General features: G+C 42.8%; 1 protein-coding gene across 2 annotated transcripts in view; it reads left to right on the top strand.

Annotated features, from left to right (window-relative positions):
• Vmp1 (vacuole membrane protein 1) overlaps positions 1-19,123 on the top strand; it is a 91,643-nt gene that overhangs the window by 53,781 nt on the left and 18,739 nt on the right. For both annotated transcript variants that reach the window (XM_051158215.1, XM_051158216.1), the window contains exons 8-9: positions 10,912-10,992; positions 14,069-14,185. In XM_051158215.1, the coding sequence (XP_051014172.1) occupies positions 10,912-10,992; positions 14,069-14,185 (198 nt within the window). The remainder of the gene's footprint in view (positions 1-10,911; positions 10,993-14,068; positions 14,186-19,123) is intronic.

Genomic DNA, 19,123 nt, shown 5'->3' with positions numbered 1-19,123 from the left:
GGTTTGTTTGTTTTTAAGGTTTTTGGAGACAGGGTTTCTCTGTGTAACAGTCCTGGCTGCCCTGGACTTCCTTTTGTAGACCAGGCTGGCCCCTGCCTCTACCTCCCAAGTGCTGGGGTTAAAGGTGTGCGCCACCATGACAAGCATTTATTTGTTGGATTCTATAAGCTACATAACCAAAGACAAGAAGACATTGAAGACATATTAGGGGGCAAAGGTGGTAAATCAGTTGTCTAACCTATGGGAGGTAGAGTTTGAAACATAAGGTAGCTCGTTTTCTTGATGTACTCAAAGATTATTTTATCAGATACAACAAAGGAAATGGAACACAGCTCTAGCCAGGTTATGTTATTTTTGTGTTATAGCTGACACAAGAGAATAGGAATGTGTCCGTGTTTACCTAGGAGGGTCAGATTGCCTAATACCATCTGGTCACGTGATCTGCCACGTGCATGTTTGTTAGTGCAGGATTGCTGACTTTGTAAAGTTTGCTGGGTTAGTATTGTGCTCTGTTGTTTTGTATTCTTCTTATCAGAATCAGAAATGTGGAAGTCTATCTTCACCTATTAGTGAATGGTATCTTGTTTCTCCTGTGTGTTGTAGTTAGCCTGCTTTCTTACTGGCTATCCTTCACTTCCACCTGCCCTGGAGGGTGGATCTGAGGCTAGGGACAATTTTACCAGGAAACTACATTTCAGTCTTGTGTCTTGTTGGCTTGGGCTTGGGTCTGAGGCAGTATGCTAGCTCAGCTGTCCAACTTGTCTTTTTGCCTCAGCCCCAGCAGCTAGAATTAGAGCTCGTGCCACTAGCTCAGACTCAGTAAACTACTAGTACTGAACATCTCTTTAAGCACCAGTTCATAGTTTCTGTATTTGCCTTATTTCAAGAGAATGTTCTCTTTAATCTGACAATGTTTAAATAAGCTAATATTTACACTTCATCTTTGTATTAAAACGAAATGCCTGGGCTAGAGAGATAGCTCAGTGGTAGAGAGCCCTGGGTGCTTTTCCAGAGGACCCAGGTTCAATTCCCAACACCCACTTGACAGCTCACAACTGTTTGTAATTACAGTTCCAGGAGATCCAACACCTTCACACAGGCATAGCATGCAAGCAAAACCTACATGAACATTTAATCCCAGCACTCAGGAGGAAGAGGCAGGATGATCTCTTGTGATTGTGAGGCCAGCCTGGTCTACAAAACAAGTCTAGAACAGCCAAGACTACACAGCGAAACCCTGTCTCAGAGGGTGGGGTGGGGGAAGGGGGTAGGGGGAACCAATCTTAAAACCAAAGCTTATCACTTATTTTGACAAGCAGTGTCATGAATTGTGCCTTTTCTTATTAGATAGTTAAAGACCAGGTATAAATGAAGGCTTCTTTAGACTTTCTGCTGCTGTTAATAGGATATTTGTTTCATCATTTCAGTTTGGAGATTGAGGGAAAGCGGCTGATAATAGTTATGAGACACTCAGCCAGAGTGCTTCAGCGGTCCACTTCTTTCTATTGAGCACATTTCCTGTGGAGGGCTTGCAGTTGTGTTCACGGTGTCACAGCCCGTGGCTGGCTTTTCCCCCTATCAAGTTCTTTTTCATATGAAGATTTATGAAAGAGTTCATGGTATAGATGATCTGAAACTAAACAGGGGTCATTTTCATATGTTCTTAATGTCATTTATTGCTGGGAGCTGTTTTTGACTCTGTTGAGCTCTTTTGCTGGCTGTGGTTTGTCTGGCCATCACATGACTTCTCTGAAAATCCCCTTCCCTTCATTTCCAGTAAGCCGGTTGAGCAGGCGTGAGTCAGAGCGAAACCAGCTTCCCCGTAACCACAGGGCTTGTTAAAGAATTTGTCAACGTGGACTCTAGAGGGTTTGCATTAAGCTTTGCAGCAACTACTACAGTTTGTATTGTGTCAGGGTTTCCTGGGAAAAGCTTCCTCCTTTCGGGAGCTCCTGATTATTTGCCTTAAACTGATAAAGTATTAGAAATGTTCTTTTGAGGTTCATTATCATTAGAGGCTTTGCCATGGCTGCCATGCCTTCCATAGATCTCCTTTCAGATCCAACCAACCACACCCAGTAACATTTAGGTTTTTCTTGTTTAAGATTACTTACAAATGTGTGAATGTTTGCATGCTTGTCTTTATGTGTGTATGTGCACGTATGTGTGTCACTTCATTCATGAAGGGGTCAGAATAGGTTGTTGGATCCCTGGAACTAGAGTCATCAGTAGTTATGAGCCACCATGTGAGTGCTGGAAATTGAGATCTTCTGCTAAAGGAAGAACAGCCAGTATTTTTAACTGCTGAGCCATTTCTCCCTTGAGTGGTCTCTTAATGAGATTCTGTTATAGAAAATCTTAGATATTGGGACAGTTAAGTTTGAGTACCAAAGGTTATTGCATTTCATTCAGCAAGAAACAGTAACACTCAGAATGTCTAGTGGGGACCTAGAGAGAGGTCCAGTGAGAAAGAACACTGGCTGCCCTTCCAGAGGGACCTGGGTTCAATTGCTAGCACTCATCTGCCATCCCACCGCTGTCTGCAACTCCGTTTCCAGGCACCTGGCATGCATGCAGGCAAGACACCAATACACACAGAATAAAAACTTTAAAACATTAATGTTCAGTAGTTGTCATTTGAACACTCAGCATGACTTATTAGAATTTTTCGTGGTTTCTTTTGTTATCTCAAGAAACTTTTTCTTAATGCTAAATTGTTCTTTGGCCACTCCCATTCCGGGATCTGACTCTCAGTTTTCTGACTCTTCTTGTATTCATTGATTCCGCATTAGCGGGACAGGAAAGATAGGTGTGACTTGATGGAGGCAGCAGCAGGAGTGGCCACTCCTGGCTTGTGCCGAAGTCTGTTTATTTTCTGTGTACTAGTTTATGGATTTTGTTTTTGTTAGAGTGTATGTTGTTGTTTGTTGTTTAGTATGCATTTTGTTTTAATTTCCTTTTATTTACTCATAGGGGCAGGGACACGTGTTTGCCTCAGCATATGTGTAGAGTGAGAAGACAGCTCTTGTTCCACAGTGGGATTCTAAGATTGAACTCAGGTTATCAGGTTATGCAGCAAGCACTTCTACACTGAGGCATCTCACTAGCCCTTGTTTTGTTTTTTTGTAACTTGATTTCATTTAGCCCAGTGCCAGGATTACAGGCATTTACCACCATTCATGGCTTTCATGTTCGTTTCTGATTTTAACCTTGTCCTCTTCAGTGAGACTTATTTTATTGTTTATGTATATGTGTGTACATACATGTGTTCAGGTACTGGAGAAGGTCAGAAGAGAGTGTTGGATCCCCTGGAATTGGGGTCACAAGCAACATGGTGCTGGGAACTAAACTCTGGTCCTCTGGGAGAGCAGCAAGTGCTCTTAACCACTGAGCCACCTCCCTAACCCACAGCCAACTGTCTTATTTAAGATATAGAATAAAAAATCTAAATCCAATATCTTAACAATTTTTTTCTGCTTCCATTTTTCTATAATACATTATGGATAGAAGAAAATGTTCTAGAAAGAAAAGAGAATGATGAATGTTAAAGTTTATGTTCTAGCCATACTTCTTAACTCTCAGGGTAAACTTAATGTCTTAATGATGAAGCAATCCTAATTGAAACCATCTGATTTTTAAATAAGAAGTTAATATAACCCAGTCAATAAGAAAGCACAGTAAGTAATATTTAAGGTTTTTCTTAGTTTGCTTTGGAAATTGGAGTAGAATACTTTTGTTTTGTGTTTCCTTTCTTCTTTTCACCTCTGCACCTGTTTACCGATATGAAAACAATAAAGAGTGAGTAAGCATTGGGTTACCTTTGTTAACTAATTTACAGGTGTTCCTTTTCAGGTTTTGTATTTCAAACACCTTTTGTAAGATGCCTCTAGAAAGTTCGTTGAAGTCTGGACTGACAGACTGTAATGGCTCTGTGACTTTGCTGATGGGCACCATTCTGCTAATAAACACAAGGCTCCTCACTAAGCACTCATGGGAGTTGTGGTGTAAGCTCAGAGTTAAATGGTAGGAAGAACAGCGGAATATCTCTTTAACGCCCATTTCCTATAGCAAAACTGTGTTGATTTTCAATTAGCCAGGATATTGATTTGTTGTGAGAGATCTGGAAGTTTTGGAGGAGGTGCTTTGTTTTGTTTTTGCTAGGCATGTTAGGAATTTATTAGTTTTCTTTCTGTTTTTCCGAGTTTGCATCTTGGTATATAAAAACACAACTGTCCTGATTTTTAAACTGAAGCACTCTGTGCAGGCCCTACTTTTGATCTCCAGCACTTCAGACAACCACTGGGATGTTGCACTGGAGAGTGCAATTCAGTGGCAGAGCATATTCTCGCTCAGCACCAAATGGCGTTTCCATCTGTGACAGACCATGTGTACAACAGTTGTCCCATAAGACTGTGTACCTGGTGTTATCAAATAGCCCCAGTCTGTGGCGTTGACGTTGTATAACGATGGAATGACTCAATCGCGCGTTTCTCAAGATGAGTCTTCATCACTAGGAAGTGCATTGCTATACTTCAAGCTTCTTTATCCTGTCCTCATGTCTTGGACGGGGGTTGTTTTGTTTTTTAATTTTTAAACTTTGGATTTTTGAGACAGAATTTATGTAACAGCTCTAGCTGTCCTGGGACTCGATCTGTAGACCAGACTGGCCTTGAACTCAGAGATCTGCCTGCCTCTCCCTCCCAAGTGCTGGGATTAAAGGTGTGTGCCACTACTGCCTGGCAGTATTTTTTAATGTGTTTTAGTTAACATACTACTTTTATCTACCCTTTGGGGTTTTTTAAGGCAAGGTCTTGCTGTATAGCCTTGTTACTTTTGGACAGTGTCTTTTCCTGAATCCAGAGCTAGACTGGTGAACAGCGCGCTCCAGTCAAGCTCCAGTGATCCACCACACAACACAAGGGCTACCAGTATGCGTGGCTTTTTAGAGCCTGGGGTTTAAACTGTCTTGATGCTTGCTCAGTGGGTACTCTGACCTGCTGAGTCCTCGCCTCACTTGGAAAATATTTGAGCTGCCTACACCTGCACAAAAGTAAATTTGGTGACAGATATATATCTGTATACCAAGAAATCCACTAAACCCTGATCTTGACTCAAAAATAGTTTTATTTTTAGCACTCTGAAATGTTTGCTCTTTGTTGTAAATTACATATAACAACTTTTTTTCATTTTTTTGAAGCAAGGTCTCACTAAATACCAGTATTACATTGTATATGACCACAGCTGCCTGCGTGTGTGTTTTTGCATGTGTATTTAATTGTTTGTACATGTATTTATTGGCAGGGCACGTGCATACATACCATAACTGGCATGTGGAAATCATAGGGCAGCTTACATGACTTGATTCCCTCCTTCTATCATTTGGGTTCTGGGGAATCAAATGTAGCTTGTCTCTTAGCTAGAGCTGCCTTTGTCCACTGAGCTATCTCACAGGCCTCATATGTATTTTATTTTCAGGGAAAATTTTTTTAAATGTTGAACAATTTTTAGGTATTGTTTGAAGGTATAATTTGGGTGAAGTGCCGTGCAGCCCACTGTAGGCAAAGTTAAGGCTCAATCAGTGATGCTCGTTTAGGTAGATTTTTTTTGTCATAGCCCATGGTACCAAAATGTATGTGCTTTGCATTTCAGAGCTTACATATGTGTAACTTAAATAAGTGTCTATAGGCATAGCATTGTAGCCTGTTTTCTCCTGCTATAAGATAATACAAATTGGGTAAGTTCTAAGGCTTTGTTTAGCTTATAGTTCTATAGGTTGGGATATTCAAGACATGTGGGCCACAGTCTGTGAGGACCTCCTTGTTGCATGAGAGTATGTTAGAGTATGTCACATGGTAAAAGAGAGGGCGGACCAACTGGTTGGCCCTACAGTTGTATACATAGAAGTATGTATGTAGCCTGGCATGGTGGCTCACGCCTGTAATCCCAGCACTCTGGGAGGCAGAGGCAAGCAGATCTCTGAGTTCAAGGCCAGCCTGGTCTACAGAGAGTCCAGGACAACCAGGTTGTATTTATATGTAAGAGTATGTGTGTAAAACAAAGGAAAAGCCATAAATTTGAGAGAAACAAGGGAGGATACATAGGAAGGATTGTAGGGAGGAAAGTTGTGATTATATTTTAATTTCAAAAAATAAAAAATATATATTAGAAAAAAGAGTGCCTGGAGGTGGTGGTGCACGCCTTTAATCCTAGCACTCAGGAGGCAGAGGCAGGTGGATCCCTGAGTTCCTGAATTCAAGGACAGCCAGGGCTACACAGAGAAACCCTGTCTTTAAAAAAAAACAGAGAGGGAGGAGGGAGAGAAGGAGGAGAGTATGGAGTGAGTGTGGAGGAGGACGGTGTCTCCACGAGCTGGTCAGCCGATCACCTCTTAAAGATCCTTCTCTCCACACCCTGGCATGGGGATTAAGTTTCTAGCATGTGGTCTGTGGCAAACCATAGCACACAGTATGTATTTGTGTCATGTGCGTATCTTACAGTTTTATTCTATTCATTAGGAGAGATAGTTCAGTGGTTATTTTAAAGCACTAGCTGTTTTTCTAGAGGACCTGGATTCAGATTCCCAGTACCTCCATGATGCCCACAACAATTAGATAACTGATGCTGGGGGAAAGCAGGCACACACGTGGCTGCACTTAGAACATTCACGTTAGGGTTGGAGATTTAGCTCACTGAGGCCCTGGGTTCAATCCTCTTCTCTGGGGGAAAAACACTCATTTTTTTTTTTTTAAATTAAGTTTTGCTTTGTGTGTGTGTGTGTGTGTTCCATTTGACCAGGGTTTTCACAGTGTAATTTAGTTTAATGAAATCACACTAGATAATATCAGTGAATATGAATAAGAACAAAATCTGAATTTTTTTTTTCAGATTTCTAGTTACATTCAGTTTTCATCCCTTAATAAATTGTATTTGTGCACGTGCATGTGCGCCTCTTCCTTCTGAGTACTGGGACTGAGACATGCATCACTACACCAGCTTACCCTGAAGTTTATAATACTGGCTTTGAAGCTATTTTGGTACCAAATCCAAGAAGAACACTACTAAGTCAGAATGAGTTTTAGCATACCATCAGTTAAGAAGACAGGTAGGAACTGGGCGTGGTGGTGCATGCCTGCAATCCCAGCAGAGGCAGGTGGATCTCTGTGAGTTCGAGGCCAGGCTTGACTACAAAGTGAGTGCAGGACAGGCAAGGCTACACAGAGAAGCCTTGTCTTGAAAAGCGAAGAAGGAGGAGGAGGCGGCAGGTAGGGGCTAGAGAGATGGCTCAGTAGTTAAGATCATTTGCTTCCCTTACAGAGGACCCTGGTTCACATACCAGCACCCTCATCCTGTGGTTCATTACTTTAGCTCCAGTAGGTCTAAAACTCTCTTCTATCCTGTCACTTGCACATACTTACATGCAGAAACACACACATACACATAATTAAAAACAATAAAAGTGGGGAAGAAAGACACTCAAGAGCCCACCCTAGCAGGGCTGGCCTGGGGAGGCTGGAAGAAAGAGATCCAAGCACCTGTTGCAGGAGCTACCATGATGGACGGATGTGTGAGGGAGAGCTGGGAAAGATGGAGTATGTGGTGAAGAGATGAAGAGAACATAGAGTCAAGGGGTTCGTACACTAGAGAAAGGTGGAACTGCAGACTCAGGGTTGGCAAGGAACAGACAGCTACGAGGAGACTATGGTGAGGTCCTGGCCTGGGCTGCCACAAAGGGCCATGTTTGGGTTCATGGTCCTATGGCAGCTGGGGTCTGTGTTGATGTCCAAGGCCCAAGTTGCCACTAAAGGCCATGCAGATGTCCCTGGTCTGGACTGCCACCTGAGGCACTGTGCTGAGATGGTCCTGCCCCTCACTGGCCACCACACTTGAGAGAGCTGGCTCCTCTTCTACCCTAGGCAGCACAGTAGAGCAGACCCTGATTTGGGGGTGGGGGCAAGCCAGCCCAATAGGGCATGAGCGCGAGGAAGCTGGCCTCACCCTTAGTCTTCTGTGGGGTATCTTAGGGAAGGGAGAGGTGACCTCCCCACCCATGTTGCCCCTCACCGTGTGCAACAGGTGGCCCCTGAGGTCATGAAAGCAGCAGAGCTGTCCCTGCCCCCATGAGTGAGCTTGTAGGGAGAGGGAAGGCATGCTGGAGAGCTGGCCCCGGAGGTGTGGACACTCAGCTACCTCCTAGTGATAGGTCTATGATCTGCTGGAGCACATGAACGTGTCTCCATGACACAGGGCAACAACAGGGTATCCAAGAGGAGTCCCTTGAGGATCCAGTATTGATGGCGCAGCAGGAGCCAGAAGCTTCAACCAGACCAGTGACTCATTGCACTCAGCTTTGCAAGTAAAGATACATGAACAAAGGGTGTACGGTGTGACACTGCAACTTCCGCAAGATTCTTTTTCTTTTTATTCCGTCTTACTTTATTTTGTGAGGGAGGTTGAAAAGGCTGAGGATACAAAGGGACTAGGAGATGAGTGGGATTGGGGTGCATGATGTGAAATTCACAAAGAATCAATAAAAAGTTAAAGAAATAATTATAATCATCATCGTTAAGGCCAGCTGGTGGTAGGTAGCACATGCCTTTAATCTCAGCACTTGGGAGGCAGAGGCAGGAGGATGTCTGTGAGTTTGAGGCCTCACCCAGCTGCTAGCATTTTTAATCAATCCTCTTAGGGCAGAGGCAGGTGGATCTCAAAGTTCATAGTGGAGTTCAAAGCCAGTCTGGTCTGTAGTCAAAGATTAAGTCATTGTTGGTTACAATCAGCCCTGAAGGTTCTCTGGTTATCCTAAATCCCCTTGTTAGAGGAAACACAAAACAGCAGTGTTTTGGGACACTGTAATTATGGCTTTCTTTCCTTTCCTGTTAATCCTTGAAGCCTCTGGTGATAGAAATGTCTGTCCTTTCTTCTTCCTTTGTCTCCTTACAGTGTTGGAGGATATGTTGGTCATATCTTCAGCTCTTTTTAAAGTGCAGCTGGATAGATGCACAGTCACTGTGTGTGGGTCTGGGAATGGAAGTTTCCTTATAGTTGGTTTATAACTGTGAAAACCAGAAAATGGTGCATGTTACTTATGTACATAGAGCCAGAGAATGAGCATGTCCTCTCAGACACTTAAGTTGTGAAATAGATAAAGGTTGTGAAATGCGAAGACAGAGAAATGAAACTATAAAAGGGAATTTGTTTTTTGTTGTACAGATTTTTTTTTTATAAAATGACAATTGAAGAAGTAATCAAATTGGACTCTCAACATTGTTCCCACAAATACTACAAGATTATTAAAAATCATTGAATGTACAGCTTCTTTTCCTTCTGTCCTTATTTCAAGAATATTATTGCTACATATTTTCATTTGGCATATTCCTTGTACTTGAAGTAAGAGACAGCAATTTTTAAAAAATATTTATTTATTATTTATACATATTCTGCTTGCAGAAGTGCCTGCCCACCAGAAGAGAGACCAGATCTCATTGTAGATGGTTGTGAGCCACCATGTCGTTGCTGGGAATTGAACTCAGGACCTTTGGAAGAACAGACAGTGCTCTTAACCTCTGAGCCATCTCTCCAGTCCCGAGACAACAATTTTTTAAAATGTTTCTTTTAAACTTTAGGAACTGAAGATCTTTTCTGGTGGTGTTAGGTGGTATTTCTGTTTTTACAGTGAATGAATTGCCAGATAATATACATAGAATAAAACTCTCCCACGTGATGTTTAAGAGCAAGTTAAAGTACAAATATTTTAATTTGTGGACAGTATTACTCTAAAATCAACATGAAAAGAACTGTCAAACTATACAAATAACGCTTGTGCCAGCTGGGCGTGGTGGTACATGAGAAGCGAGGGGTGGAGAGATGCTGCTCTAGGGTACAAGGGCACAGCAGGGTAAGAGGAACAGGATCCGACAGCGAGAACGCAGGTTAGGCAGAGCTGTCTTCATTGTCTTAAGTTCTGGCCTTCTACCCTGCTGTTACTTGGAGATTTAGTCTGTCATAAGCCAGGGTTTCAAACAAGGACTTGGTACACCTAGCCAGATTCTGTCCATCTCTAGAGCATCTAGAGAAAACCCCCAAAATACAGCAGTTATTCTGTTGTTGTTGTTGTTGTTTTTCAAGACAGGGTTTCTCTGTTATTCTTTTTTATTTAAATTTATTAAATTTTTTAGTTTAAATTTTAACAATTTATTCACTTTGTATCCCAATCATAGCCTCTCCCTTGTTTTCTCCCAGTCCCACCCAGCAATTCATTCTTAAATGTGGGGAGACTTTTAAAAAGTGGTGCTTTTTAGAAACTTGAATGTTTCCCCATAAACAACCTGCTACTCCTGGGATGGATCAGTATGAGTCGGGTGTGGTGGTACATACCTTTACTCCTAGCACTCAGGAGTGGAGACAGGAGGATCATGAGTTCACGGCCGGCCTGCACTACAGAGCCAAAAGAAGAATTGATGCCTTCAGACTGTAAATTATTTAACACAATAAACTAGCATAAAAAATTGTCTTCAGGGGTAGCAAGATGCCTCTATGGATAAAGATACTTGTTGCCAAGCCTAATGACCTGAGTTCAGTCCCCAGAACCTCCACAGTGGAAGGAGAGGAACATCTGCACATGTGTATATACGTACAACCACAAATCCAAAAATGAGGGAGAAATGTTTCTAATAGCAGTTATGGGCTGGAGAGATGGCTCAGCTGTTAAGAGGACTGACTGCTCTTCCAGAGGACTGGGGTTCAATTCCCAGCACCTTCATGGCAGCTCACAACCATCTGTTACTCCTGTTCCAAGAGATTTGACACTCTCACACCAATGCACATAAAATGAAAATAAATAAAAATTTTTTAAAGAAAAGAGAGTTGTTCTTTGTACTTTTTTTTAATCTGTCAAAATCTTTGCTTTTACAGGACTTTGCATCACGGGCTAAACTGGCAGTTCAAAACCTAGTACAGAAAGTTGGATTTTTTGGAATTTTGGCCTGTGCTTCTGTAAGTAGATTACCTTTAAAGTTAGAAATTTCACTAAATGGTATGAATATATTTTGATCAATTTGGTTTTTTTTAAATGTATAAATGATTTTGCATTCTTGTATGTATGTCCTTTTACCACCTTTGTGCCTGGTGCCTCTGGATCTGGAATTACAGGTGGCTGTGAGCCACTGTGTGGGTACTAGGCACTGAATTGTTTTCTGAACCATTCCTTCAGCCTCTCGCTTGGCTGGTGTTGTTTTTTTGTTTTGTTTTGTTTTGGGGGTTTGGGTTTTTTCTTTTTTGTCTGTTTGTTTGTTTTGGTTTTTTTCGAGACAGGGTTGCTCTTTGTAGCCTTGGCTGTCCTGGACTCTGTACAGACCAGGCTGGCCTTGAACTCACAGAGATCCGCCTGCCTTTTCTCCCATGTGCTGGGATTAAAGGTATGCGCCACCACGGCCCAGATCCTCTTGTTTTTAAAGATACACTCCTGAATAAACTTTTTTTGGAGACAAGGTCCTTACGATGTAGCCCTGGCTGGAACTCACTGTGTAAACCAGCTAGCCTGGAACTCAACAGAAATCTACCCATCCCTTCCTGCTAATGCTGAGATTAAAGGTGTGCTCAACTGAGTATAAAGTCTGTGAATCATTCATGTTATTAATTGAACTTATTTGGACTTGATAGATTCACAATTTGTTTATTGACTTAAATAATTAAAATCCATTATTCCTATGAAGAATCAATAATGAAATAAGTTAGATAAGTCTATTAATGGGAAGATTCATATAAAGCCTGACTGAAGACATCGCAGCTCCTGTTTAGGTTATGGCCAACGCCTTGGAAGCCTGAGGAATTCAGTTTCAAGTCTCAGATCCCCATAGGAAGCCTGGGTAATGGTGTGTGCCCATAATTTCAGTGACAGTAAGATGGGAAGTGGAGACAGAGACCCCTGACACACACAAATGTGAACACACACTTAAACCACAATGTCAGTGTGCCCAGATTACTGTTGGTCCTGGGAATACTAGAAGTTTTCATAGTGTCACTCCTTTCTAATGCAGTCCTCTATCACAATAACGATAACAAACATGGAAGGGCACAAGGAGGCTTTCCTCACAAAGGCTGATAAGATTTCAGGTGGCACTTGTGATAAACCAGATGTGGTCCACAGCGCTAAGGAGGAAGATAAGAGAATCAAAAGCAAGCCGGGCGGTGGTGGTGCACACCTTTAATCCCAGCACTCGGGAGGCAGAGGCAGGTGGATTGCTGTGAGTTCAAGGCCAGCCTGGTCTACAAAGTGAGTCTAGGACAGGCAAGGCTACGCAGAGAAACCCTGTCTCAAAAAAACAAAACAAAAAAAAAAAAAAAGAGAGAGAGAATCAAAAGCTCAGCATCATCCCTGGCGACCCAGCAGGGTGGAGGCCAGCCTAGGACACATGAGACCCTGTCTCCAAAAACAGAGTTTGTGGGTTGCTGAAGTGACTCAGCAGGTAAAGGCACTTGTGGCCTGAGGACACAGAACCTGAGTTCTATCCCACTGTCTATCTATTAGAGACTTGGTAGACTGGGGCCAGATGTTTGTTAGGGAGGAGGGTTCCCCTTCCTGAGGACTAGGGAAGTGAGGGAGGGGCCTACAATTGGGATGTGAAGTAGATTAAACACACACAGAGTGAGATAGATACCCAGCAAGTTGGCAAGTTAGAACTGGTGTCTGCTCTGACTTTCATTTTAGACTCATTCCCATTTTATGTGGATTAAAGCAAGAAAATAAACAAAATTAGCTGGCTATGGTGAGATTACTTTAATCTCAGTAAAGGCCTGCAAGAGGCAGGTGGATCTCTGAGTTTGAGGCCAGCCTGGGCTGCAAGTGAGTCCAGGACAGCCAAGGCTACACAGAAAAACCCTGTCTCCAAAAAGGGTAAGATTTAAAATTTAAAATCATAATTCATAGAATTATGGGTATTAAAAAAAATAAGAAAAAGTAAGCTGCGGCCTCTGCAATCTGTATCTTCTGAGAGCAGGAGAGGAGGGCCTTGCGCGAGCGCCCACAGCTGCTGACGAGAGGATGCTTGATCCTCTGTAGTGTAGCAGGGTTCCTAGAACGCTATATTGTGACAAATGTTTTTAAAACAGCTGGGCTTTTCTTTCTGTGTTCAAAAATAAAATAATATAAATTAATTGGCTTACAAATGGCCCCACCAGCAGTCACAAGAGCAGGGCACTTCTGTGAGAGAAAAATTAATGAACTGCTCAAAAACAGCTGTGGTTTCTCCACATTCTTACATGAAGTTGTTTCAGCGTGGGGCTGTTTGGAAAGGTATTTATGTGAATCACTTCTTTGCCTAGGACAGAGGATTCAAATCCTCTGAACCAGTGTGCTTTCATATCTCTACCCTTGATCTCCTTTTTAAAATACGTCACATGCTCCGGCCTTACGCTTTCTTAAAATGAAATACAAATAGTGAATTTGGGGATGGGGGCGGGACAGGATCTCACTTAGCCCAGTCTGTCTGTCCTTGAATCCATTTTGTGGCTGAGAGTAATTTTGAACTCCTCATCCTCCTGCCTTAACCTTCCAAATGTTGCAGTTATAGGCAGGTAGTGCCAGCAGCTAATAATGTATTTTTAAATGTTGAAAGCATCCATCAATAAATGTAATTTATCCAATACATTTATTGGATTTAATATGTTTACTTAAGATATGAGCACTTCTAGATACTTGTGTTTTGGGTAGAAATTTACCTAATAACTTCTCCAATAATCTTAAGACTTCATTACCAGAGAAGACAGCCACTAACTGAGCAAAGATTTACTAAAAGGAATTAAATTCCTACAGTACCATGGTTTTGTCCATTTCTCATATGTTAAAAAGTGTGTCTACAGGGTATATCTTGGTTTGCTGTGATCTTATAGGAAGACAGTCAATGGGACTCAGAATACCTACCTAGAATTCAGGGCAGTGGCATTACACTAATCAGGGGACCTTTATCTTTTGTCACATGGTAAATAATGATTAAAGCAGGATACCATACACCAATATGTTTTAAATTAACATTTTCTTTGAATTACATATAGAAGTCTTTTCTCTTGATAGATTCCAAATCCCCTGTTTGACCTGGCTGGAATAACATGTGGACACTTCCTTGTACCTTTTTGGACCTTCTTTGGTGCAACCCTGATTGGAAAAGCCATCATTAAAATGCATATCCAGGTAATTAGAGCTGACTCACTGCTGTCTGACCTTGGTTCCCTATTCATCGGTTACTTGCTTACTTAGATAATAAAGCATGCAGGTTTAGAAATATGTAAATTCTCTTGCTTGTTTTTCTTTTTCTTTCCTCTTCTTGTTTTATTTTTTTCCTTCCATGAAACTATCCAAACTTGTCAAATAAAAGTACACAGTCAAAAAGTTGTAGTTTCCTTGCTGACGAGTATCTGATTCTTTGAGGCCAGCCTGGTCTACAAGGGGACAAGACAGCCAAGGCTACACAGTGATTTTACTGATTCTTACGTTCTTTCACATGCTCTACGTAGCACCTCGTCTCCTGGCACCAATGTCCTTCACTGAAACCCCGGCAGATGTTCCTGTGGGGGGAGAAAGGTAGCTGAACAAGTGAGGAAGTGTGGTGTGCAGTCAGAGAAGGGGGGCTGTGCTGGCTAGCCCCCAGAGCCGCACAAATAAAAGGAGGCTAAGAACCTAAGCAAGGGAGTCATGGCTGTATCTTAAATTGTGAATTATTTCATATAAGGGCAACTCTCACTAATAAAAATAAACCTGGAAAGAATTTGTTTTTAATCAGTGTGTCAGTCTCTAGTGATTCTTCTAACACCTCTCTGCCTTTGACTCTTAAAGGGAAGAGTGAGAGGCTGGAGACGTGGCTCTAATTCCTGGGGATCTGACATCCTCTTTCTGGCCTCTCTGGGCACTGCATGTATATACATACAGGCAAAACATCCATACAAAAGTAAATAAATCTGTTAAAGGAGGGAGGGACGCCAGGCTTGTTGGACATGCCTTTAATCTCAGCACTCACTGTGAGATCAAGGCCAGCATGATGTACATGCCTAGTTCTGGGCCAGCCAAGGATACATAGACAGGAGGAGGGGCAGGAGCATGCCTTTGAGGTTTATTGAGTCTGTCTTCTGCTCTCAAAATGATCATTTAACCATCAGTGATACCCTCTCCCACCTTCAAGACAGGGTTTCACTGTGTAGCCTTGGCTGTCCTGTCCCTTTGTAGACCAGGCTGGCCTCAAACTCACAGAGATCTGCCTGCCTCTGCCTCCCCGAGTAATGAGATTAAAGGCCTAGGCCACCATGCCCAGCTCGAACACCATATTTTTAACATGGTTAATATATATATATATACTATGTGAAAATTTAAGAATAAAATATTTTGTTAAACAATAGTATTTTGTAATATTTCTCAAAATAATTTTTCTCTTTTTAATTTTTTTATTTGTTGGTTGGTTGCTTGCTGTTTCTTTCTAGGGGATAAAGAATGCTGACATAGCTTTTTGAGTTGTCAGTACCTAGTCATTTCACCTTCTGTTATAAGAGTTTGTGTAATGTGTAATCTGTACATAAGTTTTGGTTTATGTGTTGGAATGTTTGTCTGCATGTAGTACGTGTTCACTACATGCATGCCTAGTGCCCAAGGAGGCTGGAAGAGGCAGTCCCTTAGGTGCTAGAAGCCAAACCCCATTCCTCCTAACTACTGAGCCATCTCTCCAGCCCCATAATCTATATTACCTTTAAAAAAATTTTTAGGGGCTGGAGAGATGGCTCAGAGGTTAAGAGCACTGCCTGCTCTTCCGAAGGTCCTGAGTTCAATTCCCAGCAACCACATGATGGTTCACAACCATCTGCGATTAAATCTGGTGCTCTCTTCTGGCCTGCAGGTGTAACATGCAGGCAGAATACTGTATACTAAATAAATAAATCTTAAAAAAAAAAAAAAAAAAAATTTTAAGGCTGGGCAGTAGTGGTGTATGCCTTTAATCCCAGCACTTGGGAGGCAGAGGCAGGTGGGTGGATATGAGTTCAAGGCCAGCCTGGTCTACAAAGTGAGTCCAGGACAGCCAAGGCTACACAGAGAAACCCTGTCTCGGAAAAAAAAAAATTTTTTTTTTTTTAATCCATGTAGTCCAGTTGTGCTGCCCATATACTCATAAATACATGCCCCATGGAGCATGCAGACCTACCAGGAGCCATGCCCTTAATGGGAAAGGGGTCAAAATCCTAAGTATAGTTTCTTAAGATATACCGATTCTGTTTTGTTTTGTTTTTTGAAACAGGGTTTCTTTCTGTAATCCTGGCTGTCCTGGAACTTGATCTGTAGACCAGGCTGGCCTAGAACTGATCCACCTGCCTCTGCCTCCCCAGTGCTGGGATTAAAGGTATGCATCACCACTGCTGGGCTCAAGTCATATTATTGTACCTCATAATTTAAACTTCTCAGTGGAATTCTGGCGTAAAGGAAGTGTTCTGAGTACAGTAGTCATATTAGAGTGGCTAATAGGCATTCCGTGTCTCTAAGAATGCTCCCATCTGGGATTTGAACCCAGGTCAAGCTGAGTATCCTTTCCACTGTTCTGCTAAGGGAAGTAAATGTTTTACTGCCAGCTGTTCATCAGGACCAAGGATGGGTATGAGATAGTAATCCAGATTTGATAGAGAAACAAACTTACCTTTACAGGGAAAAGGGCTTGTCTTAAGACCTGGAATTCAGAACAAGCTCCAAAGGTTGAAGTTTTTCCTCTGCCTACTGTGTAGAGAGAAAAGAAAGAAACTCCATTTGTGTTTCTGAAGCAAGGGTCTGGGTTTATTCTCTGACTGTGGCTACGTTTACTTGCTTTATCAAGGCATGTCACTTGATGTGCATCCAGATGTAGCTTAGAACAAGCCTTTCTTGTTCCCTGAGTAGGCAGTATTAATGACTAATATAAACATTTTGGCCAATCCAGAGAAACACCCACACACAGATTTTTTGTACTCTACTAAAGCCTATCTCATTTGCTTTTCTTTTACCATTTTTTTCTCAGCATAACATTAGACAGCCTTCCGTAAGTTAGTTTTATTAATGTCTTGTTGTCAATATTCCTTGAAAATTTTCCATCAGCACATCTACTATGTTGGGTCAGAATTTCTATCTATGTTCGCCTTCCTACTTACTGTAACTATTGTTTTTTTGCCTGTCTGCATCCCCATGAAAGAGAACACATACACACACCGAGATTGTGAGCCTTGGGGGTCAGAAAGGTTTGTTCCTTGGCTCACTAAGGTTGTCTAATGGTGATAATAGCCTCTGGCATGTAGTAGGCAAACACTAACAATTTGCTAACTGAGTCACTTGACCTGTGGACTGTTAAGGGCACTTCATCACATGGTCTCTTTTTGTTCATTCTGCTACCATTTCTTTACTCTGTTCACATCTTTACTCCTACATAACCCTTTCCCTTCTTTTTTGTGTTTTTGGCTTTGTGTTTTGTTTTGTTTTCCTCAAGGCAGAGTCTCTGTGTAGCCTTGGCTGTCCTGGAACTCTCTCTCTGTAGACCAGGCTGTCCTTAAACTCACAGAGATCCACCTGCCTCTGCCTCCTGAGCGCTGGGATTAAAGGTGTGCGCCACCGCCGCCACCTCCACCTCCACCTCCTCCACCACCTCCTCCTCCATCATCACCACCTCCTCCATCATCACCACCTCCACCATCACCACCTCCATTACCACCTCCTCCATCATCACCACCTCCACCATCACCACCTCCATTACCACCTCCACCATCATCACCACCTCCACCATCACCACCTCCTCCATCACCACCTCCTCCATCATCACCACCTCCACCATCACCACCTCCTCCATCACCACCACCTCCTCCATCACCACCACCTCCATCACCACCACCTCCTCCATCATCATCACCTCCTCCATCACCACCTCCTCCATCATCACCACCTCCTCCATCACCACCTCCACCACCACCTCCTCCATCATCACCACCTCCACCACCACCTCCTCCATCATCACCACCTCCTCCATCATCACCACCTCCTCCATCACCACCTCCACCACCACCTCCTCCATCATCACCACCTCCACCACCACCTCCTCCATCATCACCACCTCCTCCACCTCCACCTCCTCCATCATCACCACCTCCTTCATCACCACCTCCTCCATCATCACCACCTCCTCCACCTCCTCCATCATCACCACCTCCTCCATCATCACCACCTCCTCCACCTCCACCTCCTCCATCATCACCACCTCCTCCATCATCACCACCTCCTCCACCACCTCCACCTCCACCACCGCCACCATCACCACCACCTCCACCATCACCACCACCTCCATCACCACCCTCCACCTCCTCCATCACCACCACCACCATCTCCACCTCCTCCATCACCACCACCTCCAGGCTTCATTTTCTTTCTTGTATGCACATGAGTGGGAAAGATGTCCCATGGTCTGCGCCTTACTATATCTGGTAGAATCCCTACTCAGACCTTGAGCTTTGAGGACAGAGACATGGGTTCTTTGTTTTGTTTTGTGTTTTGTTTTGTTTTGTTCTTTTTGAGCCATGGGTTCTTAAATGGCTACTCAGCACAGTGAGTTGTTAAGCGGCTGCGTATAAAAAGGAAACTTGTTTTGTTTCTCAAGCAATGAAGTTGTGCAATTACTTGGCACTGGCAGTGATGCTGGGAGAAGCTGTGGTGGTGAAATCACTGAAAGTCACACCATTACTAATGTTGATTAGTGAGCAATTTATGGCTCCCAATAGCTGCTTTTGGTGTGGGCCTCTATGCTAGTGCTCCCCACCCCCAAGCTGACTCTGATAGCTGTCTTGTTAGCCTGGTAATGTCCTTCCACCATTTCCATAACCCTGATGTGTTGTTCCTCTTCCTGGAGCACTCTACTTTGGGGCGGGCTGGTGTTCTTCATTTTATTCCCACCCTCCCCTTTGGTTACATTGGCTACAGTGTTTATTTAACAAACAACTGAGTGCTAAAGAGCTTGTTGTTAGGAATTTGGAGAAACACCAGAAATCTAGCTTTTTTTTCCTATTTAGTTGAGAATTATTATGCATGTACGCTAGAATGAAATAGAAACCATTAAGTCCCTAATCAGTCATACATACAGCTAAA

Source organism: Acomys russatus, chromosome 16, assembly GCF_903995435.1.
Source record: "Acomys russatus chromosome 16, mAcoRus1.1, whole genome shotgun sequence".
Classification (NCBI taxonomy): domain Eukaryota; kingdom Metazoa; phylum Chordata; class Mammalia; order Rodentia; family Muridae; genus Acomys; species Acomys russatus.
The sequence above is the reverse complement of the archived record's forward strand: the minus strand, read 5'-3'. Positions and strand labels throughout refer to the sequence as shown.